At 42.6% G+C, this 21,203-nt stretch overlaps 11 protein-coding genes across 11 annotated transcripts; 4 read left to right on the plus strand and 7 right to left on the minus strand.

Moving 5' to 3' along the window:
- The first annotated feature begins 490 nt into the window (after positions 1-490).
- On the plus strand, positions 491-2,194 carry BCR41DRAFT_361106 (phosphatidic acid phosphatase type 2/haloperoxidase). Its single transcript, XM_022025461.1, has 4 exons — positions 491-1,079; positions 1,325-1,499; positions 1,599-1,709; positions 1,808-2,194. The coding sequence occupies exons 1-4, from the start codon at positions 729-731 to the stop codon at positions 2,155-2,157; spliced, it is 987 nt and encodes a 328-aa protein (XP_021877506.1). The 5' UTR covers positions 491-728; the 3' UTR covers positions 2,158-2,194.
- A 116-nt stretch (positions 2,195-2,310) lies between these two features.
- Positions 2,311-4,539, minus strand: BCR41DRAFT_361107 (2-isopropylmalate synthase). Its single transcript, XM_022025462.1, has 3 exons — positions 4,430-4,539; positions 4,079-4,264; positions 2,311-3,759 (listed from the first exon to the last, which is right to left on the minus strand). Exons 1-3 carry the CDS (start codon positions 4,490-4,492, stop codon positions 2,338-2,340), a joined length of 1,671 nt encoding a protein of 556 aa, XP_021877507.1. The 5' UTR covers positions 4,493-4,539; the 3' UTR covers positions 2,311-2,337.
- Positions 4,540-4,799: 260 nt separating this feature from the next.
- BCR41DRAFT_361108 (hypothetical protein) lies at positions 4,800-5,686 on the minus strand. The gene is made up of 2 exons (XM_022025463.1): positions 5,449-5,686; positions 4,800-5,360 (listed from the first exon to the last, which is right to left on the minus strand). The coding sequence occupies exons 1-2, from the start codon at positions 5,617-5,619 to the stop codon at positions 4,920-4,922; spliced, it is 612 nt and encodes a 203-aa protein (XP_021877508.1). The 5' UTR covers positions 5,620-5,686; the 3' UTR covers positions 4,800-4,919.
- A 276-nt stretch (positions 5,687-5,962) lies between these two features.
- Positions 5,963-7,197, plus strand: BCR41DRAFT_400179 (hypothetical protein; the record flags this gene model as incomplete). Its single annotated transcript, XM_022029124.1, has 3 exons — positions 5,963-6,473; positions 6,574-6,764; positions 6,856-7,197. 3 exons carry the CDS (start codon positions 5,963-5,965, stop codon positions 7,195-7,197), a joined length of 1,044 nt encoding a protein of 347 aa, XP_021877509.1.
- Positions 7,198-7,280: 83 nt separating this feature from the next.
- BCR41DRAFT_361112 (MIR motif-containing protein) lies at positions 7,281-8,190 on the minus strand. The gene is made up of 3 exons (XM_022025464.1): positions 8,060-8,190; positions 7,811-7,966; positions 7,281-7,708 (listed from the first exon to the last, which is right to left on the minus strand). The coding sequence occupies exons 1-3, from the start codon at positions 8,136-8,138 to the stop codon at positions 7,311-7,313; spliced, it is 633 nt and encodes a 210-aa protein (XP_021877510.1). The 5' UTR covers positions 8,139-8,190; the 3' UTR covers positions 7,281-7,310.
- A 144-nt stretch (positions 8,191-8,334) lies between these two features.
- BCR41DRAFT_412843 (hypothetical protein) lies at positions 8,335-9,318 on the minus strand (the record flags this gene model as incomplete). The annotated part of the gene is made up of 1 exon (XM_022029480.1): positions 8,335-9,318. A coding segment is annotated over one exon (984 nt), but the record flags the coding sequence as incomplete, so codon positions are not given.
- Positions 9,319-9,444: 126 nt separating this feature from the next.
- Positions 9,445-9,846, minus strand: BCR41DRAFT_280107 (protein FAM72; the record flags this gene model as incomplete). The annotated part of the gene is made up of 2 exons (XM_022020223.1): positions 9,445-9,631; positions 9,725-9,846. Coding segments are annotated over 2 exons (309 nt in total), but the record flags the coding sequence as incomplete, so codon positions are not given.
- Positions 9,847-10,764: 918 nt separating this feature from the next.
- BCR41DRAFT_361113 (hypothetical protein) lies at positions 10,765-13,044 on the plus strand. Its single transcript, XM_022025465.1, has 6 exons — positions 10,765-11,065; positions 11,424-11,637; positions 11,887-11,997; positions 12,166-12,249; positions 12,349-12,513; positions 12,611-13,044. The coding sequence occupies exons 1-6, from the start codon at positions 10,971-10,973 to the stop codon at positions 12,938-12,940; spliced, it is 999 nt and encodes a 332-aa protein (XP_021877513.1). The 5' UTR covers positions 10,765-10,970; the 3' UTR covers positions 12,941-13,044.
- A 1,078-nt stretch (positions 13,045-14,122) lies between these two features.
- Positions 14,123-16,735, plus strand: BCR41DRAFT_361116 (P-loop containing nucleoside triphosphate hydrolase protein). The gene is made up of 3 exons (XM_022025466.1): positions 14,123-14,900; positions 15,021-16,011; positions 16,142-16,735. Exons 1-3 carry the CDS (start codon positions 14,280-14,282, stop codon positions 16,714-16,716), a joined length of 2,187 nt encoding a protein of 728 aa, XP_021877514.1. The 5' UTR covers positions 14,123-14,279; the 3' UTR covers positions 16,717-16,735.
- Positions 16,736-16,870: 135 nt separating this feature from the next.
- Positions 16,871-18,727, minus strand: BCR41DRAFT_374073 (hypothetical protein; the record flags this gene model as incomplete). Its single annotated transcript, XM_022026837.1, has 3 exons — positions 16,871-17,304; positions 17,407-17,923; positions 18,011-18,727. The coding sequence occupies 3 exons, from the start codon at positions 18,725-18,727 to the stop codon at positions 16,871-16,873; spliced, it is 1,668 nt and encodes a 555-aa protein (XP_021877515.1).
- A 445-nt stretch (positions 18,728-19,172) lies between these two features.
- Positions 19,173-20,767, minus strand: BCR41DRAFT_311732 (COX15/CtaA family; the record flags this gene model as incomplete). Its single annotated transcript, XM_022021051.1, has 4 exons — positions 19,173-19,439; positions 19,560-19,844; positions 19,954-20,341; positions 20,451-20,767. 4 exons carry the CDS (start codon positions 20,765-20,767, stop codon positions 19,173-19,175), a joined length of 1,257 nt encoding a protein of 418 aa, XP_021877516.1.
- Between the last annotated feature and the right edge of the window lie 436 nt (positions 20,768-21,203).

Consider the following 21,203-nt stretch of genomic DNA (forward strand, 5'->3'; position numbering starts at 1 on the left):
GATGGCAGACAATGTAAAGGAGAAAAAAAAAAAAAAAAAAAAAAAAAAAAAAGAGCCCAAAAAGATCTTTTTTGATCATGAACTTTGACCAGATGAAGAAAAGACAGCAAGTAAAAGTAGGAAAACAATGGAGAGAAAGAGAGAGAAACATAAAATGTGTGTGCATGTGTCGGATGATGAGTCTTTTTTTTTGTTTGTTTATCTTACCTGCTAGTTTGTGCAGTGTGTGAAGGTGTGTGAAAAAATGAAGAGGGAAGGCTATGAGGTTTGGTGGCGTATGTGTGGGAAGGAGTGAGGGGGAAGGAGAAAATAAGCCTGCCTTGTCTGTTCTTAAATACAAAAAGACCACCCACCGCGCGTCGATCTCCCAAAAAAAAAAATTAGCGTGGTAGTGGTGGCTTGTAGATACGTACAAGGCGCATTCATGAAATCGCACTGGGTCAAAGTGCATTTTTCAGGGAAGACGTTAAAACAACTTAACGTTCCTTCACGGCCAAACAAACCTTTCTTTTACCTCTTCTTGCCCTCATCATTATCTGCTTTATTCTTCTGGCCCATTCTGCTTCATTCTGCTTCATTCTGCTTTATCTCTTTCACAGTCCTTTTGTTGTCTTTATTACTATTCTTATTATTCTGCTCATATTCTAGTCTACACACCTTCTAACTACATCCCTGGACTCTGGGCTTGACCTCGTTTAATATAGCTTAACAACTATTCATTTGTAGTCATGAACCCCACATCTCCACCATTGAAAAGGAACCCGTCCTTCCGCCTTTTCTGCTCTTATCTCTTCGATTGGGTTCTCTGTATCATTCTTCTGATCCTCTTCTTTTTCATCGATAAAATCGAGCCTTTTCATCGTCCCTTTTCTATAAACGACACGAATATCATGTATCCCTACAAACATGAAGAAACTATTCCTGTCTGGGCACTCGTCCTCATTGTAGTTGTTTTCCCTGTCGTAATGATCGCTATTGTGGGTCTAGGAGTGAGGCGTAGCCCTTACGATTTTCATAACGGTATTCTCGGACTCTTACTCTCAGTTTTGCTCACTACTATGGTTACTCAAGTTGTCAAAGTAAGTGACATCCTACAGTAATTGTTTCCATCTGTAATTATTACGCCTCAATTTTTTTTTTTTTTTTTTTTTTTTTTTTTTGGAAGATGCTTGTTTTCCAAAATTGTTTAAATGACGTTGTGAAGAGGAGGGGAAACCCTGCATTAAAATGTAGTGTGACCTCATTTTAATGTGACACCCATGAAATTTTCGAAGGAATGGACGTTCCAGGCACTAAAGTCGTCCTAATGTACGTCAATCATTAGGTCACTGTCGGTAAGCACCGACCAGATTTTCTTAGTCGATGTCAACCTATGCTCAACGGCTCTCCTATCACACAGGACGAGCCACTCAAGCTATGGACAGTAGATGTCTGCACACAGAAAGACCGCCATATCTTCCAGGATGGACTCCGTGCTTTTCCTTCAGGGCATGCTTCAAGTAAGTTATATGGTCTCAGCGAATAAATGGCTGTATTACAACTTCATTGATCATGATCACAAGCTGAACAACAAGCACGAATCTTTTATTTCAAAATAGCCGCATTCGCTGGTTTGTTTTACATATCGCTTTGGCTCGGAGGGAAAATGCACATCTTTGACCGAAGAGGGTACTCAATCAAGAGCGTCATCCTCATTATCCCGTTCCTTGGTAGGTGTTTTGCTGGTTGAATAAAATATTTAAAAAAGAAACAAACATCCAAAGAAAGTATTCAAATCACACTAACCGACTAACCTTTCGCTTTTTAGCTGCTTTGCTTATTGCTATCACACGAGTACAAGATTATAGGCATGCACCTATTGATGTCACATGGGGTTCAATCATTGGTATTACTTTTGCTATATTCGCATATCATCAATACTACCCCCATCTTCTCTCAGACCACTCGCAGGTGCCTCATCCACCTCGAGATTTTAGTTACTTACAGAGAGATTCTGAGGGTCAGGAGCAGGAATCACGGCACTTTGAACATTTTACGGGCATCCAACGCCATTCAGGCTCATTCATAGATGAGTCTAGGCCCCAGCCAGGCCACATAAATGACCTTGAAGCTCAAGATAGTGGATTCCATAAAACAGAAAGTCTCCATCGTGTTTAATTTTAATTTTACAGAATAGTTAACAACAATAAATACCAATCTCTTATTTTTCAAAGGATACAATCTTTTTTGGAAAGATTCAAGAAAGAAATGCTAAGTGTAGTAATGAATGTCTTTTTTTTTTTTTTTAAAAAAATTATATCTAACAAGCATGTGCCATTCAAGCTCCAGCTATGAACCTTAGACATCCACTTTGCGTTCACCGAGGAGTCGCTGGCTTTCGTTGGCAACGAGGCGATTAATAGCGTTCAAATAAGCTTTGGTAGCTGCTTGAATGATGTCGGAGTCTGCACCATGGCCATGGTATGTGGCTTGGCTCAGCCCATTGTTGTTCTCCTCATTTGACTCTTCACTATCAGAGGTGCCTGCTACGGAGTTGTCCTCAGCGATCTTGACTGAAACTTGACCAAGTGCATCTACGCCCTGGCCAACAGCGGTAATGTCAAACTTGAGCAAACGGATCCTCTTGCCCACCAAACGCTGAATAGCCAAAAACACGGCCTCGATAGGCCCAGACTTGCCGATAGCGGCATCAATCAAAATGTGGTCCGTCACCGTGTTCTGAAGCTGGACTGTAGCAGTAGCAAAGGAGGTTCCCGACACAACTTGGAGGGTCTTGATGACGAAGGTTGCTTTGTCACCAGCTGACGCTGAGACCTGGTCAGACAACAGAGCAATAAGGTCTTGCTCTGTGACACGCTTCTTACTATCTGCCAAAGTCTTGAAGCTATTAAAAGCAACTTGGAACTCTGCCTCAGTCAGCTCCCCAAAGCCGAGATCCTGCAAGCGAGAGCGGAAGGCTGCACGCCCAGAGTGCTTGCCAAGGACAAGGTTGACAGTGTTGGCCCCAACAGTCTCGGGACTAATGATTTCATACGTTGTCTTATTCTTGAGAACACCATCCTGATGGATACCAGACTCATGCAAGAAGGCATTGGCACCTACGATAGCCTTATTAGGTTGTACTAGCATTCCAGACAATGATGATACCAATTGCGAAATCCTGAAGAACAGAGGGGTGTTGATGGTGTGATAAACAGGGAAAAAGTCTGGGTGGGTATGAACAGCCATCACAATCTCCTCCATAGCAGTATTTCCTGCACGCTCTCCAATGCCGTTAATTGTTACCTCAACTTGACGGATTCCGTTAAGAATTCCAGAGAGAGTATTGGCAGTGGCTAGTCCAAGGTCATTGTGGCAGTGAGCCGACCAGATGACCTTGTCTGATCCTTTAGTGTTGGCAATAAGGTATTTGATCATAGCACCATACTCCTCCGGCATATTGTAGCCAACAGTATCTGGGATATTCAGCGTTGTTGCTCCAGCCTCAATGACAGCACTCAAAACCTTGCACAAAAAGTCCTGATCACTACGTCCTGCATCCTCGGGTGAGAACTCTACATCATCAACCAGGGTCTTTGCGAAAGATACTGCAGCTACAGCGCGAGTGATACATTCTTCACGAGAAATCTTGAGTTTGTGTTGGAGGTGAATATCGGAAGTGGCGAGGAAGGTATGAATACGTTTGTGTGGTGCCTTCGCGATTGCATCATAGCAACGCTGAATATCAGCCGGCACAGCACGAGCAAGACCGGCGATAGTCTGTTGAATAAAATAAACAAGTATCTAGTTAGAACTATGGCCATTAATATCAACACGATAAAACCAAGGCGCCGTCGATCCTATGCCTACATAGGCTTATAGGTAGTCTCTTTAGTGGAAAGTCTTCCTGGAAAGTAGTGGATGCAGATGCGGGCACTTATGCATGTAAATGTGTTTTTTGTTTTGTGTTTGGCAACATTACTCATCCGTGTTTGATATTTGTCCAATCACAGCTTTAAGTAAAATCTAATCTCTTTCGGTTTGTTCATGTATCAAATACGAAAAAAAAGGTCGAGTAGGTTCGAACGATCAAACTTACAATAGGCTTGCCAATCGCTTCACGGCCGACCATCAAAGGGCCAACTTCGGTAGCGATCCGTTCTACTGCATCGAAGTCACCCTGTGACGCAACCGGGAAACCAGCCTCAAGGACATCAACTCCAAGACGGGAGAGCTGCTTTGCAATCTCAATCTTTTCATTTACTGTAAGAGTCACACCTGGAGACTATTTTTAAAACAATTCAATGATAATTGGTATATGAGAAGGCGGAGGAAAGGCGTATTAGTGTTATTTTTTTTTTTTGTCGATCGGAGCAGCATTATATTTATGTGCAGTTGACTGTCGGACATTTTTCGTTTAATAGAGGGCTTGAGGTCGGTATTCCTTTACCTGTTCTCCATCTCTAAGGGTTGTATCAAAAATGATAAGTTTGTCTTTATTTTTAATTGTCATATTGAAGTGATGTGGTATATGTGCCTGTGTGTGTCTGTGAAGAATGCAGGAGACAAGAAGAATAGAAGAGTCCAAAAGTTTGAGTGTGGAGATTTTATCCACTTTCCTCAATGCATTCAAATGAGTAAGCTTCACGTGATTGTTACTCATAAAAAATAGATCTGCACAACCCGCTGGAAAAAAAACATTAGCAGACTGCTTGCTCTCCAGCGTTAATCAACAATTACTTTGCATTGACCAAGAATGGTGCATGCGTCATATGTGTCATAATACCCGTTAAGGCTTCAATTATCCCAAATATCAATATCCAGTGGCTTTGTATGTATTTAATAAACTATAAGCAACAAAACAATAGTACAGAAATATGGAGGAAGTACAAAAGAAAAAATGGAGTCTATCTTGAGCAATTAAGAAATACTCCTTCACCTCATACACCGCGCTTGATTACGGTGAGTCCACGTCGATCAGTGTGGATGATTGGAGTTGGCATGGTATTAAAAAGAATCTTTTGTCGAATGATGGCCACAGTATCATACTCTATTACTTCTGGAGTACCTGCAGCCATCGGCTTCGTGGGTGTACTGCTTGTCTCCACATCATCTCCCCACCCAGTCGAAGTCATCGTATCATCCTCATCAAGTTTTGGTGGCGAAAGTGGACGTATAGAGGACTGATTATGCTGATCGAGGTCATTTACATTTTCAATCTTATATTTGTGAATGTCAGTCGTAAGATTGCCATCCTTCATAGCAACGTCTGTATTCATTGCCAGGTTGTTCTTCTTTTGAATTAAAAGTAAAGGCTTGTCCAGTTTTAATACTTTCCCATCAAGTCGATGGTTACCGATAACAAGTTGTGCTTTGAGGCCCTATCAAAAAAACCGTTATTGTTAAAAAAGCTGGATGAAATTGAAACGGCTTTGTAAAAACATTTTTCTTGAAACCAACTTTTCTTACACCATCAAGTATAGAAAGCTGCCCAAGAGCGTTGCCTGCCCAAGTATGGCCATCCATTTCGACGACACCTTGGAATTCCAGCATTATAGTTGATTTGGTGTCAACGCATGATGCGAATGCCGTTGTTACCACTTCTTTCGAGATCCCAGCAGGGATTGAAATCACAACCATTTATTCTTGTGGAAGCAGGACAGCTGATTTGGTTCACCTTTCCTTCATGCTAGAAATCTTTTAAAAGTTACGAGCCTACAACTCCTCTACCCAGCCACACCCATTCTCTAATAGTTTCCCTCGTGGATAATTTAGGCGATTGCGTGCTCGATCATTCTATCCAAGTATCTTATTGCTCTCGAGCCGCGAAACCGAATACGCAAGCACCTACCACCTTCATGATCGCCAACGGTCCAATTCATATATAAATCCAGACAAAGCACATTCCTTCATTTTCACTTTTATTTTTTTATTTATATATTTTTACTTTTCCCTCATAGCGTAAATCAACAAATCAAATATCATGGCTGTTTATGCTTCCTCTCTTCCTTCCTTGATCAAGTCGTTCCAATGGACGACCGTTGGTAAACCCTCTGAGATCCTCACATTCAACGAGGCTGCGCCTTTACCTCACGTTTCCGGGTCCAACATTCTCGTCAAAGTCCACGCTACTGCCCTCAATCCTGTCGATTGGAAATTGATGAAAGGCGGCTTGCCGCAGCTACTCATGCCTAAGCTCAAAGTTCCGTGTTTGGATATCTCTGGTGAAGTCGTAGCAATTGGTCCCAAGGCGGGCAAAATAGTTCAAGTGGGAGATGAAGTCATGGCTATGCTACTTTTTAGTCAGTCCGGAGGGCTGACAGAATACACGCTAGTAGATGAATCACTTGTGGTAAAAAAACCTCAGCGATGGTCATTCGAGCAGGCAGCTGCATGGCCTTTGGTCGCAACCACTGTTTGGGAAGCACTTGTCATTCGTGGCAGCATCAAAAAAGGCGATAAAGTTTTGATCAACGGCGCAAGCGGAGGCACAGGTAAATGGATCAAAATTCGCAATGTATTAAAAGTTACCTTATCATTAATGAGCAGCCGATATTCACTTTGTATGTTTGTATGCTTGACATCACTTTATAGGCACAGTAGGAGTGCAGGTGGCCAAGGCACTTGGTGCGTATATTGTGGGTGTTTGTTCAACCGCAAATGTAAAGATGGTCAAGGATCTTGGAGCAGATGAGGTTGTTGATTACACCACGACAAATGTTACAGAAAAGTACACTAATCAGGACTTCGATATCATTTTTGACACTGTTGGTTCTGCGGAAGAGGTAATAGCCTGGATGATGTTGATTCTCTTCTTGATGCATCTTTTTATGATGAGTTAACCAACAATCTCCTTCTATAATAACAACAACACAGTTATGGGCCAAGAGGCGTACTATTCTAAAGCCAGCTGGCAATTTAATCCGTATTGTTGGTGACTCCAACTCCATGAATACACCGTTCCATCTCCTCTATGCTGGTGCTCGAGTTGCAGCGAACAAACTGACATCCTTCTTGCAGTCTGGCCCTGGATATCACTTGTTTACGACTTATCCGAACGGTGCAGTCCTTACAAAAGTTATCAAAGTCCTGGAGGATGCAAAAGCCGACCCTATCATTGATTCGGTGAATGAGTTTACACTACCTTCTGTCCTTGCAGCCTTCGATAAGAGTCAGTCCTCCAGAGCCAAGGGAAAAATTATTATCAAGATCGCTTAGTATCAATATTCGTATTCACATAACGATTCCTGAACATTAAAAGTATTGGGTTATTGATTTGTAAGAATCATATTTATGCAAATGATGGGATAATTATTCTATTTTCTATCGTGCTATAGCTCCTTCTCTGCGAAATAAATACCCTCCTGTGCACTCCAATTCTGCTCGCCTTGATTTTGCAGACGATGAGCAGCGACTTCTTGCTGCCCTGGGATTGGATTACCATAGACATGCCTTGTTGAACTGCTCAAGTATGTCCCCGTATTTGCATGTCGAAGGTAGATTGTCGATTCCCGCATCCAAAATTCCTCCTTCTTGTTTGTACATTCTACAATCCAATTATCGCCATCATCCTGACCTTCATAGGCAGAGACTTCCAATCCACCAGACATGGGTGAATGATGATGATGAGAGTGGAGAAACTTCTTGGTGTTGACGTGCTTCAATCGAACAACGCTTCCACATGGCACAGGCTCGCCACGATCGCAAGTGTGGCCCAATTGAGCCATCACTATTGGACGCATTGAAAATTTAACAAAAGAAAAATGTCAGTGTTGCTCCCAAGAGAGTAGATTAGATGTGTCTAGCTCATATCTAACTTGGAGGCCCATACCTCGCCAAAGCGAGTTTGTATCGTCCTTGCCAGGGACTGCCGTGATAGATTGTTGCCCTGAACCAGTGCCATAAGGAATCTGATGCGAGTGCAACTTGAAATGCGATTTTTCATGTGTTAGCTTGATGGAAGATCCGCAAGTGACTTTTTGAAATTCTAGATGACGGCCCATCATAAAAGAAGTGTGAATGTTGCATGCGTTAGATGAGTATGTCTGCTGGAATGGATTTTAACTACATTCTTCCTTACCTTCATCAATATCAGGAATTGCAATTGTTGCACTTGCAAACAAGGCCAAATAGGCCAACCCTGGAAGAACGATATGCATGAAGGGTCTCTGTGTCTGGGACTTGAGGAAATAGGCGTAGTGAAAGGAAGAGAGAGCTGCAATGTGGTTTTTTCTGACTGGCTCTCTTTTAATTAAGATTCTATGCAAGCTCAATTTCAAGAATGCCAGTAACAAACACAAGGTAGCAAATAACTATATTTCTCCATGCTTTTCAATGGATTAATATAAGAGCCATCTACCGGCACATCATGTCGTAGTCACGCCGAACGCGCCTAGCGTACAATAAACTGTTGACAGCGGACGTAGCATCCGCAGCTGCAGCAGAGGCTGCAGCTCTCGCAGCCATGACTGAGCTCAAGGCAAATGCTGGCCAAGACCTGTACTGTCTGCTATCTGCAGTTGACATTGAGATTGATCCATGGTGACCTAGGCCGACATTACGATCAGATACGGCTGAAGCGGAAGGTGGGCACAATGAAATGTCTTCCTGCCATGGTGCTAAAAGCGCATTTGGCTGCGCATCCTGCTGTCGAAGCACAAGCCCTCTTTCTTCACCCGAAATACCAACATGCTCAATATTATTAACAACATTTTGATCTTCCTCATTTTTGTGGTCTTCCGCGACTGGCAACGAGGATGGAAGGCTGAACCCATCGATTTGGTCAACGAGTTGCTCAACACTCTCGCGATGCCCTTCCTCCATTGCTATCTCGCATTCGAACCCACCACCGCTTTCACCATCCTTTCTACCATTTGCTTGTGGGATTGTGTAGTACCCTGCCATCCTCTCTAGATAACGCTCTTCTTCCTTCTCTTGTCCTAAAGCCAGCCACATATTCGCAGCGGCAGCCTCAGCTGTCCTCATAACCATATCTGTCCATTGTTCGGCAAAAAATGGCTCGTCATCCAATGCGCTAGGATCCAAGTCAATGTCGAGATCTGGATGCGGAAGTTGGTCCCACGTCACAGGCTTTAAGAACTGAGAAACTGAAAGCTTTTCCAGGACACTAGATGCCGTGCTAATTTGCCTATTAACTATGCTATCAGGAACTAGGGGTATTGAAGGCATAACGGTCGTGGGATTATTAGGCATATAAGTGGATAATCTGGGTGTCACAGGACTTGATGAATTCGTTGTCGCTATTGACTGCTCTGGCTGGTGTACAGGGTTCCGGAGTCTTTGTGCCCCGAGGAATGATGTCGGCCTAGTTGTAGAGTAATATGGATGAAATGTATTGGAAGGATCTGCATGCTCTCGGCTTGCGTTATAATCTGAGCCATGTGGCCGCTTTGAAGCTAGTAGTCTGATCAGCTCTTGAGCCAATTTGTTAAGATCCATATTTACACGCCCATGGCCTATCACCTCCTCTGCGTGAAACATCCAAAAATGGCCGTTGTTGGGGGCTTTAAGACATTGCTGGCAAGGCTGTGCAATATGATAGCCGACAACATTTCCACAGACGCGGCAGGCAACATCTCGAATCTTACATTTGCAGTTCGGTGTTGTGTAACTTTTGTCAATTAGCTGGACCCTAGAAAAAAAGAAAAAAGAAAAAAATAGCTAGAAAAATAAATAAAAAAAAATAGGCAGAAATGATTAAATAGATGACGGATCATTAACATACGATCCTGGTGGGTGATCGGTCGAGTAGAGCTCTATTGAAGTGTCCGCCAAGAGCATGGCCCTCATGCCTCGTAGACAGATTACTGCAGAGCAGTATCGACAATCCATGCGATAGACTATCTTGGGCTGAGGTCCATTGCTGCTGTTGCGGTTACTGTTCGATATGTGATGGCCACTGTAGCTCGTGTTATAATGGTTGCCATTTTCAGTATTTTGTTGGGGCTGTGGTAGCGGATGGTGTGGCATTCGTGATGTTAATTCGTTAAAGGATATATTAGATGCAACGCCAGTTCGGGGCAATGAATGGTGGAAAGACTGATCCCTGTTTGTATCGCTTGAAGAAGATGATGGACTTGTATCGTAGGTGGAGTTGAATACGCTAGAATAGGCTCTGAAATTACTGTCGCTACCAGAATGGTTCTGGATGCTATGAGGCATTTTTGGGGTGTGTGAAAGTGAAGTGGAAGAAAGTGATGAAGGAAGAGCTAGTTTAAAGGCTACCTCTGAGTCTAGTTGTATTTGCAGTCGTTTTAAGAAGAAAAAAAATGGTACAGTTCCATTCAGAGCAGAGCTTGGCTCGTGCGATTGGCGTTCGTGTCGCCTGCAGAAACATTTGGGTCGAGAATCCATATTTTAATTAGAGCGATAATTGAATCGATTTGGTGGCTGATTTTCTCAATTCGAGCAATACATTTGGTGGCAAATGAAATTTGTCAATTCCATGCGAAATTTTTTTTTTTTTGATCAAAAGTATCTGCATAAAGATAGGAAAGAAAAATAAAAAATAAACGATGAATTCCTCATCAATGCCAAGTTAAACTCAGGCGTTTGAATCGACACAGGAATAAACAAAGATTATAAAATGCATATTATATACACATGTTATGTGGATATGTGTGGTAGTAATAATGTGTTTTGTTATTGTTGATATCACGTGCAACGGCAATTTGAGTGAACCAATCCAATGAGCATATCTTTATGCTTGTTTTTTTTATTTTTTATTTTTTTTTGTGCGTTCGTCTTGTCTTTATACTCGACTGCGTCGGCACTTTTTATATTTTTTTTTATTTTTTTTTTACACCAACCCATTCTCCTCTTCCTCTCTCTTTCACTTCTTTTCCAACGTCTTGTTCACTAGACGCCATCCCAACTATTCCGATTCATTCGTTAGTCGCACTCTGTGCCTCTGGAACAGCGATTCCAAGTGTATAATCTCCCATCACTGCCTTCCTAAATAGACATATACAATGCCTACCGGAAGCGTTGCACGTGTGTACGCTAACGTTAACGAGTCGTACCAGAAGGAGTACTGGGACTATGACAATCTTCAGGTCCAGTGGGGGTAAGTTTGCTCCACCTCAATAAAACATCCAGAGTATACAAACAAACGACACTACATCCATCACGGCAATTGTGATGAAGGTGGCGAGGTTTTTATTTCTACATCATCGCTGTCAATGAGCAATGCTGCAATGCTTCCTCGACTACCTTGGCGCTCGGTGGTCTTGGCAAATGAACAAACAGTTCAGACCTGTACCATAAGGAGTATGAGAGTGCATGCACAGTTTATATCATGGATATGATTTTTTTCCTTTTTCTAGTACTGAATGACTCTTCATCTCAACATTTCTCGGCTCTTTCTTGTATATTCATTATGCTAATACTCTCTCCCTTTATTGGTGTGCATATAATGATAATAGGGTTCAAGATAACTACGAGATCATTCGCAAGGTCGGTCGTGGAAAGTATTCAGAGGTTTTTGAGGGCTTTAACACTGTCAATAACGAGAAGTGCTGTATCAAAGTCTTGAAGCCCGTTAAGAAAAAGAAAATCAAACGTGAGATCAAGATCCTCCAGAATCTTGCTGGCGGTCCCAATGTTATCACACTTTTCGATGTCGTTCGTGATCCTCAGGTAAGAGAAGTGAAGGAACATCAAAGAGGCTATCTCCACAAGACATATTTGGTTGGCGGCTTTGATTATCATGTCATACTGGATATGAAATTGTAGGGTTGGTGATCCATTCATCACCTCAAGTAGTGGATATTAGAAAATCACATTGTCCTAAAGTACATAGGAGTGGTTAACATTAAGAAACAGGATGTAACATCTGTAGAAGATCAGCACTAACCAGCAAAACATACACTGTCTCATCATCCATAGTCAAAGACACCCTCATTGATCTTTGAGTGTGTCAACAATACCGACTTCAAGATCCTTTACCCTAAGTTCACCGATTTTGATGTGCGCTATTATATTTTCGAGTTGCTCAAGGTAAAAAAAGAAAGGAAAGAAAAAAAAAACTATACAAGCACTTTCTATCTTCGATCTCCATCATCATTGCGACATGATTTTAGATCATAGTGTCGTATGGACCTTGATTCATACATGTTTTTAGATAAAGATTAACATCTATCCTTCATGTTATGTCTGTTCATGTAGGCTTTGGATTTCTGCCATTCTAAGGGCATCATGCACCGTGATGTCAAGCCCCACAACGTAATGATCGAGCACGAAAAGCGCAAGGTATGCAATCTGGAGCTATTTATTAGTCCAAGTAGTCTAGCTTTCTTTGACCGAAGTCATTGATCTGATACTCTTCGAATTTATTTTATTCTGCCCTAGCTCCGTTTAATTGATTGGGGTTTGGCAGAATTCTACCATCCCGGTACAGAGTATAACGTTCGTGTTGCATCGCGCTACTTCAAGGGACCAGAGTTATTGGTGGATTTCCAAGAATATGATTACTCCCTCGACATGTGGAGCTTGGGTGCAATGTTTGCAAGCATGGTATGATTATGCAAATATCACTTTTTTTTTTTTTTTTTTTTTTTTTTTTTTTTTGAAGGAACCAGATCATTGATGTACGACGATTGTTTATTTTCAGATTTTCCGTAAGGAGCCATTTTTCCATGGACACGACAACTACGATCAGCTTGTTAAAATTGCTCGAGTCCTTGGAACGAACGAGCTATTTGCATATCTTGAAAAATATGATTTAGAACTGGATGTGCAATATGATGATATTCTCGGAAGATATCCTCGCAAGCCATGGAGTAAATTTGTCACACCGGAGAACCAGCGTTTTGTCTCGAATGCTGCGATTGACTTTTTGGACAAGCTTCTTCGCTATGACCATCAGGAGCGCTTGACTGCAGCAGAGGCAATGGAGCACCCTTACTTTGATCCTGTTCGTGCTGCTGCCAAGGCCCAGTAAATCTGAAGAAGCAAGATGCAACAGGAACCATTATTCATAGCACTTTCAAAACCGTCGTCGGTTTTTATCACTCTACAATTTCTTTTTTATTTTCGCCATAAAATGTTTGCTTTTCACTTGTATGTTTCGTTGGGATTGTGGAAGAATGTTTTACCAAACAGTCACAATCCCATTACTGTTGAATACCCAGATCTGCAGTACTCGAATATTTAAATCTTGATTAGATTGAACCCACAGGCATGTGGCTTAATGATCTTGGCTTTCGACTTCTGATTACCCCCAGGCATGGCTGTTAGTGGATCGTCAAAATGCAAAGGATGTATTAACAGCTGGAGGTGAAGTCAAAGCAGACGCAGGTTAGTTGCACGAGCGCACCCTCCGTATATCAAAGGCCAAGCATAGAACATGTTGGCTAAACAAGGATCTGCGAACAGGAATTCTACAACCCCTGCTGTAGAACCTATTGTATCCACTGAGAACAAGATTAACGGGAGCGAATCCGTAAACTGAAACGTACTGCATCTGAGGTGTACACAAATCTAAACGCCACTCTTTCAATTGAGTGCAAGACATCTGGATCAAAACTGGTCATAAAACGGTGCAGCAAGCATAATGAGGATCCCTCAGACTAAAGAGCTCATAATGAGCAGTAAAGCTACAATCCTTCTTGTTGTAGAAACAAGAGTCAACCGAAAAGTATATGAATCTATTTGAAAGGGATTAGCACTACTTTTCCTGTAGCTTTGATCCTATACAAACACACATGAGCGACATGTCCCATACACAAAGACATTAATGCGACATGTGGTCTTGAAGGAAAGGTTACACAACTTTATTTATACGGACCCTTACCAGCTCTTCCCACTGCGCGAATGGTTCGGCTGGATAAGAGTGAGAGCCACTTTCTTACCGACCCAACAAGCAGATTTTGCGTCTGCCTTCAAGGAGGCTGTAATCGATGGAATCGCACCTGTGCAAGGGCAAATTACTTGATTAAAGATGGTTTCCCTTTCATGCGCTAAGCCGCATGGCAATTTTTAACGATAAAAGTATCGGTCCTTGGTCAAATTTCGGAAAGGAACTCATCACAATGCAATCATGCTCAGGATTTCCTCGCAAGTCATGGATCACCATCAGACAACAAAAGCACTCATGGGCGGTGCTTACCACTCAATACCTTCCCACTTGTAACGCATTTAGATTCGGTAAATATGAGGCTATTCGACGATACTCGATCAGTACACAGCGGGCTTGTTTACTCCATAGTCAGCTACGATGTGCACAAAACTCTCTTAATAAGAGAATTAGGGCTTCGTCACCCCACTGTGTAACAACACCGATGATGAACTGCTTGCCAACAAGATTGGCTCAATATCGATTAAATAGTGCAGTACAAAGCAGGTTAAATCCAGATCTGTCGATTCTACCAAAAGTAGCAACTGTATCAACTGAACCAGCACCCTACTTGGAATATTCACGCCCATTCTCGGATATGGTCAATATACAACCAACCATTTTAGAGGCAATACAATCAGCATTTGGTTTTGACTCCATGTCTAAAGTACAGTTTAATGTCCTTTCTATCCTTCCTACAACGCAAGATTTGCTCGTGAAGGCCAAAACTGGAACAGGAAAGACACTTGCTTTTCTGGTAGCGGCTTTAGAATCGTTGATGGCAGCAGACATGGAGATAATGAAGCGCATAAAGATGAGTGGGCAAATTGGATGCCTGATTGTGGCACCTACACGCGAGTTAGCTCTACAGATCTCAGACGAGGCACAAAAGTTACTCGAACCTCTCGGTTACGGCGTGCAGCACCTCGTTGGTGGAGAGAGTAAAAGAAAACAGCTTGATAGAATTGCCAAAGAGCCTGTCGAATTTATTGTAGCAACTCCTGGGCGACTGAATGACTTGTTGGACGATAGAGAGTTTGCGGACAAAACTGTCGCCTGCAAAGTGGTGCGTAGTCATTCGATATTTTTTTTTTTTTTTTTTTTTTTTTTTTTGATCGTAGATATATGTAGACAATCTAAAAGGTGCCTCCCCCTTTTTTTTTCATTTTCTTTGTAATATGTATAGCTCGTATTAGACGAGGCAGACACGATGCTAGAACTGGGCTTCCGCACTGAACTTGATCGCATCTTACGAGTCCTGCCTCAAGAGCGTCAAACACTCTTATTTTCTGCGACCCTTGATTCCAAGTTAGATCCACTTATGGAAATAATCCTGCAGCAGAAGACAAAGAAGCAACGACGACCGATTATGATTGATACTGTGGGTACCTCGGAAATCAATTTGAACCTCTCGACCCGCCAAAGATATTGTCTAGCACCATATCAGGCACACGTTGCTCTCGTACGTCGAGTCATCAACGACTATTTGCTTAGTGATATGGATTTGAGGCACCAAGAGAGCTTGAAAACACCCACAACATCATCTATGCAAGGTGTAAAGTCCAAGAAGGCCAGTAACAAATATACTTCACCTTCCACATCTACACTCTTGCCATTAACATCGTCTTCCGCATTGAGCAATAAGATCATGGTCTTCTTACCGACAACGCGAGGGGCCCAGCTCTATGCTAAGGTGTTTGCAGCCTTGTCTATGGGCAAGGAGCTTTCGATATTTGAAATTCACTCTGAAAAAAGTCAGCGTGAGAGAACTCTAACGAGTCGTAATTTTAAGAATATTAAGACACCCGCAGTATTGTTTACGTCTGACGTCTCTGCAAGAGGTGTAGATTATCCTGGCGTCGGATTGATCATACAAGTAGGAGCGCCTCTTTCTATCAACCACTATATCCACCGTATAGGTAGGACGGGGCGCGGTGTAAAGAATCAGAATGAACAGTATGGTGAAGGCGTGTTGATCCTTGGGGAGTTGGATCAAGGTTTCATTGAGCACCAACTCAAGCCATCGCCTCTTTATGAGGCTGTAAAGCAGGATCATAAATATGATGATTGGCAGAGCGTGATACGAGGCGAGAATTTAGACCGTGGGTTCAAGAGAGCAGCCTCAAAAGTAGGTGAAAAGCTAATCAAGGACGCCTACACAGCCTTTCTAGGATACAGTAAGTTTAATTGAAATATCGTAATTTTTTTTTTAAAAAAAAAAAAAAAAAAAAAAGACAAAGACAAAGTCTCCTCATTCTGAAAATTAAAAGGCACTCACCTCGATATCATGAACCTGCGGCATATTAGATTTGACAATAGGCCCCAGGATTGGAAATACGGATCGAAAGTTGATCCTAGAATCTGCAGATAAATATATTGCAGCCTTTGGTGTAGAAAGTCGGCCTGCAGTGTCTACAAGTTTTTTGGAAAGAATGGGTTTCGCAAATAGTTGTAATCCTGTGGTGGGAGGCAGCGTTGATAGTTCCCAACAGGGGCGTTCCTTTGAACTCGTCGATGGGACATTCCCCATAGTGAACACACAGACGGTCGGAAAATCCTGCATATCTTCCTCCACTTCTCCTATAGATCTAAGCGAAGACGGAGAGAATGAAAGGAATGAGAAGCAAAAAGTTGAGTCGCAAAGTATCATCGAAACGCGTTTTTCTAGGAAAAAACGTCAAGAAGCCTTCATAGACAGAATTGGCTTGGGGGACACAGAGTATATCAAGATCAACGAAGCTGAGTGGGAAGATTTTATCGAGTTTAAGCCTAGTACATCTAGGCTGATCGAGAAGCTGCACAATCCCAAGAGGATGGGTCATGTTGGAAATCGGCCGAGCAAGAAGATCTCAAAGATCTTTAGCAACAATGACGGGTGGTAATGGCCCAGGTATAAGGGAGTGTATGTATAGTTAATTAAATTAAGCAATATATCCCTTTTAGTTAGAAATTAATGATTGCAATATTTATTCGTCTCTCTTGAAGACAACCGTCTCAACAGTTGCTGATGAAAGCAATATGTACTTTTTCATTATCTTAAATGGTACCATCCTCAAGGATTCGGTACTTGGGATAGACATCCACAGGAACACCGAGATCTTCGAGGGTTGATAAGGCTTCCTTAACCTCAGGTGAGATAACTCCGTATTTATCTACAAACTCCTTGACTTTCTGCTTGTCACCATCACCTTGGAGAACAAGGATGCGCGTTGTCAAAGAGCGTACAGCTCCCTCAATCTTGTCCATGACAACTCGGAACTTACGCGTCTCGGTATTGTAGGAAAACCCACCCTGCTCTTTAATATATTCAAACTGCATAGCCTGACCCAAACCATGAGCTTGCGTAATGCCAAAACGGATGGAGCGGAAAGCTGAGGCAAGGTATGTAATGTAAAACGATTCAGCATCGGGATTACCGGACAATGTACCATCCTTGAGCAGCAAACCGACTGCATACAGCCCCGCAATGTCTATATTGTGTAGTAGAACAAGATGGATCTCATTAGTATACTAATAATCTACACAAACTTGTCAAATATATATTTCTATATAGCAGTCTAGGGAGTCCATACCGGCCTTAGCTTCTTCCATTGCAGCATGGTATTCCTCCAAAGCGGTGCGGACCTTTTTGGCCTTATCGCGAACCAAGAAGTGAGGTCCCAATGAATGGGCCACTTCATGCATAAGTACGTGCTGGAAGAAAGCCTCGAATTCCACCTTCCCAAGCTGATCAGAATCCAAAACCTGTTGAGCAATTGGGCGGAGAACTTTTTCAAATTTGCCTTCCTGAACGTTCTTAATGATTACAAGCTTGGAACCTGCGATCTTGATGGGGGCTTCATCATTAGGCAGGTTGTAGGCAGCAGTCATGGGCACAGCAACGTCTCCTCCTGAATAGAGCTGATTAACAGTGATGATGGCAGGAGGGTAAAGGCCTTTGGCCTTGTAGAGCTCATCAACAGGCATCTGATCCTCCATATCTTGTAAGCGACTAGAAAACTTGGCCAAGATAGCAGAAGAATCGAAATCTCGGGCGTTCAAGAAAAACTCATAGGCTGTGCGGACGTTGAGCATTTTATCAGTGTAGTTCTATTCGATGCGAGTAAGAAAAGCCTTGTTAAAAAAAGGAAAAAACCCTTCCATATCGTATATATTTCTAAGACCTTATCTTGTTACCTCATACGGTCCACAGGTAACATCGAGAGCTGACTCCTTGCTAATCCTCAACCAGTCGACATCGGACTCAGTATACTCGTTGGTGATAAATGCCTCAGCCCTGGATTTCAAAAACTTTGCAAGCGACTCATCACTGACAAGGTCGGCGGCTTGCTTTAGTAGCTTGGAAGCAGGGACCAAAAATTCCTTGTATTCATTTGAGTAGGATACCGAGTACAGCTTACCGGTCGTAGCATCCCTTTTGACCACATGATAATAACTCTCAGCGTTCAACTTGTCTTGACCCTCTAGTCCAGCAACCCAATCTAGATATTCTTCCCTTTTGATACCATCAGGGTAGAAATTTCCATGTGGTGGAGGATGATGAGGGATATGAATCTTTTCATGGATGTTGCCATCATCGCCTCGCTCTTTGATTGAGTCTATAAACCTCTCCTCATTCAGACCCCAGGGGCCTTTGAACAGTTGTAGACCAAGATCCAACTTGGGGTCGCGTGGATTTTGGCTGTGGATGTAGGAATGCAATGCCTCATTACCGGACCAGCGTTGACGGATATAAATCTGGTCAAGCAATTTACCCACCTGAACCAAAAGAGGGATAGCCTCACGATCACCAGCGGTAAGTCGGTCAAGGTATTGAGAACCTCCAACTTCAATCTCTTTGAAGCGAGCAAGCTGTTTGTCGATAGGCGACACGGTCTTAGTTGTTGACTCCATATTACTTTTGAATCGATTGCACGGGGCGAGATGGAATGCTCGTGAAGAGTTTAACTGAATCAGAGAGAAGTCCTTGATCTGAAAAGTCAGAGGTCGGGCAATTCCTAGTACTGATGTGGGCCGTGATCGAGCGAATGAGAAGAAGATTGTCGTTGAACGAAGAATTGTGAAAAGTAGAAGAATAGGGAGTTGTTTTGTTGAATATCCTACGCTGACTCGAAGCCCCTTTTATTGAGATGACTGTGTTGCGTGTACCTTCCAACTGCGGATGGAGTCCTGGGAAAATGACGAGCCAATAGAAGAGGGAGGCAGAGGAATGATTTTCACATCCATTTGAGAGCATTGTAATAGGAGAGATGAAGTTTAATAGCATACACGGACATTATGAAAGTGAGAAGAGTACGTGAGTCCATGCAAAGAAAAAGATAAAATGAGTCTATATGTTCTATTTTAAAGGAATCTTCTTGGCAATAGGAAGTTTTTTCATGCTGTGCATGAGATACAGTGCTGAAGTCAGTAGAGTCAAAGAACCGGCTTGATGTGCGGTGCCAAGAGAAACAGGGACCATGTAGAGCAATGTGGCAATACCAAGACCAACTTGACAACAAGCAATTCCCATCAGTACATTGACGCCGAGACGGACATGGGGGGGCAGAGACAATCCACGCGAGTACAAGAACAGAGACGAAACAGCAGTAAAGGTTGTAGTAGCCTATCCAAATTTCATTCATGCATGAATATATCAAACCACGAAAGATAATTTTTTTCAATCAAAGGTTTTTTTTTTTTTTTTTTTATCGACCAATTTATAAGAGCGGACATAATAACTTACAAGGACACGGTGATTGAACTGGACAGTAACTTGGTTATCAAACATATTCCTCCAAAGGCCGAGTTTGGGATTTTCGCCTTGACGGACAAACTTCTCATCAAAGAGTTCATTCACAGGAGGCATCAAACGACCACCCATAAGGGGAAACTCGTTATAAATCAAACCGGCATCGAGACCAGCGACAAAGGCTCCAGAAATAGCTGTCAAGAAGACAAGGGCAACGATTCCATGTGCAGCACCCTTAAAGCGCTTCAAAGCAGGGTTGTTAAGTGCAGCAGCCAAGCTCTACCACCAAAAAACACAAATTAGTCCTAGTACCATATTGTAGGTATCGTAGACAATCTTTCACAGATGAGACTATTGAAAACTTGGTACAGGGTTTGGTGTGCAAGACCACACTTACTTCGTATCCGCCCTTGGAAACTTTGTAATCAGTCAAAATCTTCAAACCAGTCATGAAGGCTCCAGTGTAGATCAAAAACGCGCTTCCAAGATGAGCAGCCAGTCTGTATTGTGAGACTCTTGGTGTAGCGCCAGGAGTATTCATCAATTGCTCATCCAGTCCGGACTTGACCATATACCATCCTAAAGCGCCCTGAAAGCCAATAAGTCCACCAATAATCAAGGATCGACGAGCAATATTCTTAGTGAGCATTCCTCGAGCAGCAAAGTAAAGACCAGGTAAGATGAAGGCTGCACCAATTGCACGGCCTAACATGCGATGCGACCATTCATAGTAAAAGATACGCTTAAATTCTTCAAGAGTCATTCCACGATTCAAGCTGGCAGTGTATAGATGAATCACATTAAACAAATGGAATAACCAAATCAACGATGTTTTACTGTCAATCATATTCATACATAAAGGTACACACACTGGGATTGCCTTACATTTTGTATTCGGGAAACTGTTTATACTTTTCAAACTCTTCATTCCACTCTTCTTGAGAGCGAGGAGGTTTCATACCCTTGATCAAGTTCCATTCGACAATTGACAGGCCACTCTCGGTCAAGCGGGTCATGCCTCCAACGACTACGATACCAAATGTCATGGCGCTGATTGTCAGCATCCAATAACCCACAATAGGTTTGACTACTACATCTGGTGTAGCCTTCGCTACAGATGCTGAAGTAGCAGACACTGCAGTGTTTGCCGCACTATGAGAGGTAGAAGCTGCAATTGTGGACTGGAAACGAGCTCTGAGCATGAGTGCAGTAGATCGTACATTGTGCTGATGCTGTGCTGCGAATCTGGCCATTAATGATTGAGTAGTTGCAGAGTTTAACCCGATGCAAAGATTTTTTTTATTAGTGCTGAAAGGACGTGCAGACAGGACATGCGCCGGAGCCATAGCTGAGTGCGCAGTGGTTCTGGCAAGCGTCCTAGTCAACAGCCCAGAGAGTGCATTAGTGCGAAACATTAAAGAGAACAGAGTCAAACTGTGGACTCCTGTGAAATGAATTCAGTTGGTAATGGATGAAGATCGGATCGGAAGACAAGAAAAAAGGCACAAATAAAGATCTTTTTGATCTTGTTCAGCTCGATCCATTACTTGGTGTCAGACGCACCACTTTCGGAATCCCGAAACACCTAAAGAACAGTGTGAAAGCGAGGAGCAACCGTCACACACAAATACGCCCACA

The sequence above is a fragment of the Lobosporangium transversale genome, assembly GCF_002105155.1.
Source record: "Lobosporangium transversale strain NRRL 3116 chromosome Unknown BCR41scaffold_46, whole genome shotgun sequence".
Lineage (NCBI taxonomy): Eukaryota > Fungi > Mortierellomycota > Mortierellomycetes > Mortierellales > Mortierellaceae > Lobosporangium > Lobosporangium transversale.

What these genes read in the sequence shown, in the direction of transcription:
- BCR41DRAFT_361108 (XM_022025463.1), bottom strand. Translation starts at nt 5,619, where the DNA reads ATGGTTGTGATTTCAATCCCTGCTGGGATCTCGAAAGAAGTGGTAACA. An exon ending in AGCTTTCTATACTTGATGGT is followed by an intron (nt 5,361 to 5,448) that starts GTAAGAAAAGTT and finishes TTTTTTTGATAG; the next exon opens with GGCCTCAAAGCACAACTTGT.
- BCR41DRAFT_361113 (XM_022025465.1), top strand. Translation starts at nt 10,971, where the DNA reads ATGCCTACCGGAAGCGTTGCACGTGTGTACGCTAACGTTAACGAGTCG. An exon ending in ATGTCGTTCGTGATCCTCAG is followed by an intron (nt 11,638 to 11,886) that starts GTAAGAGAAGTG and finishes CATCATCCATAG; the next exon opens with TCAAAGACACCCTCATTGAT. An exon ending in TCGAGCACGAAAAGCGCAAG is followed by an intron (nt 12,250 to 12,348) that starts GTATGCAATCTG and finishes ATTCTGCCCTAG; the next exon opens with CTCCGTTTAATTGATTGGGG.
- BCR41DRAFT_361107 (XM_022025462.1), bottom strand. Translation starts at nt 4,492, where the DNA reads ATGACAATTAAAAATAAAGACAAACTTATCATTTTTGATACAACCCTT. An exon ending in CCCTTAGAGATGGAGAACAG is followed by an intron (nt 4,265 to 4,429) that starts GTAAAGGAATAC and finishes TTTTAAAAATAG; the next exon opens with TCTCCAGGTGTGACTCTTAC. An exon ending in AAGCGATTGGCAAGCCTATT is followed by an intron (nt 3,760 to 4,078) that starts GTAAGTTTGATC and finishes TTTATTCAACAG; the next exon opens with ACTATCGCCGGTCTTGCTCG.
- BCR41DRAFT_361112 (XM_022025464.1), bottom strand. Translation starts at nt 8,138, where the DNA reads ATGCATATCGTTCTTCCAGGGTTGGCCTATTTGGCCTTGTTTGCAAGT. An exon ending in AATTCCTGATATTGATGAAG is followed by an intron (nt 7,967 to 8,059) that starts GTAAGGAAGAAT and finishes GCCGTCATCTAG; the next exon opens with AATTTCAAAAAGTCACTTGC. An exon ending in TACAAACTCGCTTTGGCGAG is followed by an intron (nt 7,709 to 7,810) that starts GTATGGGCCTCC and finishes TGCGTCCAATAG; the next exon opens with TGATGGCTCAATTGGGCCAC.
- BCR41DRAFT_361116 (XM_022025466.1), top strand. Translation starts at nt 14,280, where the DNA reads ATGATGAACTGCTTGCCAACAAGATTGGCTCAATATCGATTAAATAGT. An exon ending in AAACTGTCGCCTGCAAAGTG is followed by an intron (nt 14,901 to 15,020) that starts GTGCGTAGTCAT and finishes TAATATGTATAG; the next exon opens with CTCGTATTAGACGAGGCAGA. An exon ending in CACAGCCTTTCTAGGATACA is followed by an intron (nt 16,012 to 16,141) that starts GTAAGTTTAATT and finishes GCGGCATATTAG; the next exon opens with ATTTGACAATAGGCCCCAGG.
- BCR41DRAFT_361106 (XM_022025461.1), top strand. Translation starts at nt 729, where the DNA reads ATGAACCCCACATCTCCACCATTGAAAAGGAACCCGTCCTTCCGCCTT. An exon ending in TGGTTACTCAAGTTGTCAAA is followed by an intron (nt 1,080 to 1,324) that starts GTAAGTGACATC and finishes GTCAATCATTAG; the next exon opens with GTCACTGTCGGTAAGCACCG. An exon ending in TCCTTCAGGGCATGCTTCAA is followed by an intron (nt 1,500 to 1,598) that starts GTAAGTTATATG and finishes ATTTCAAAATAG; the next exon opens with CCGCATTCGCTGGTTTGTTT.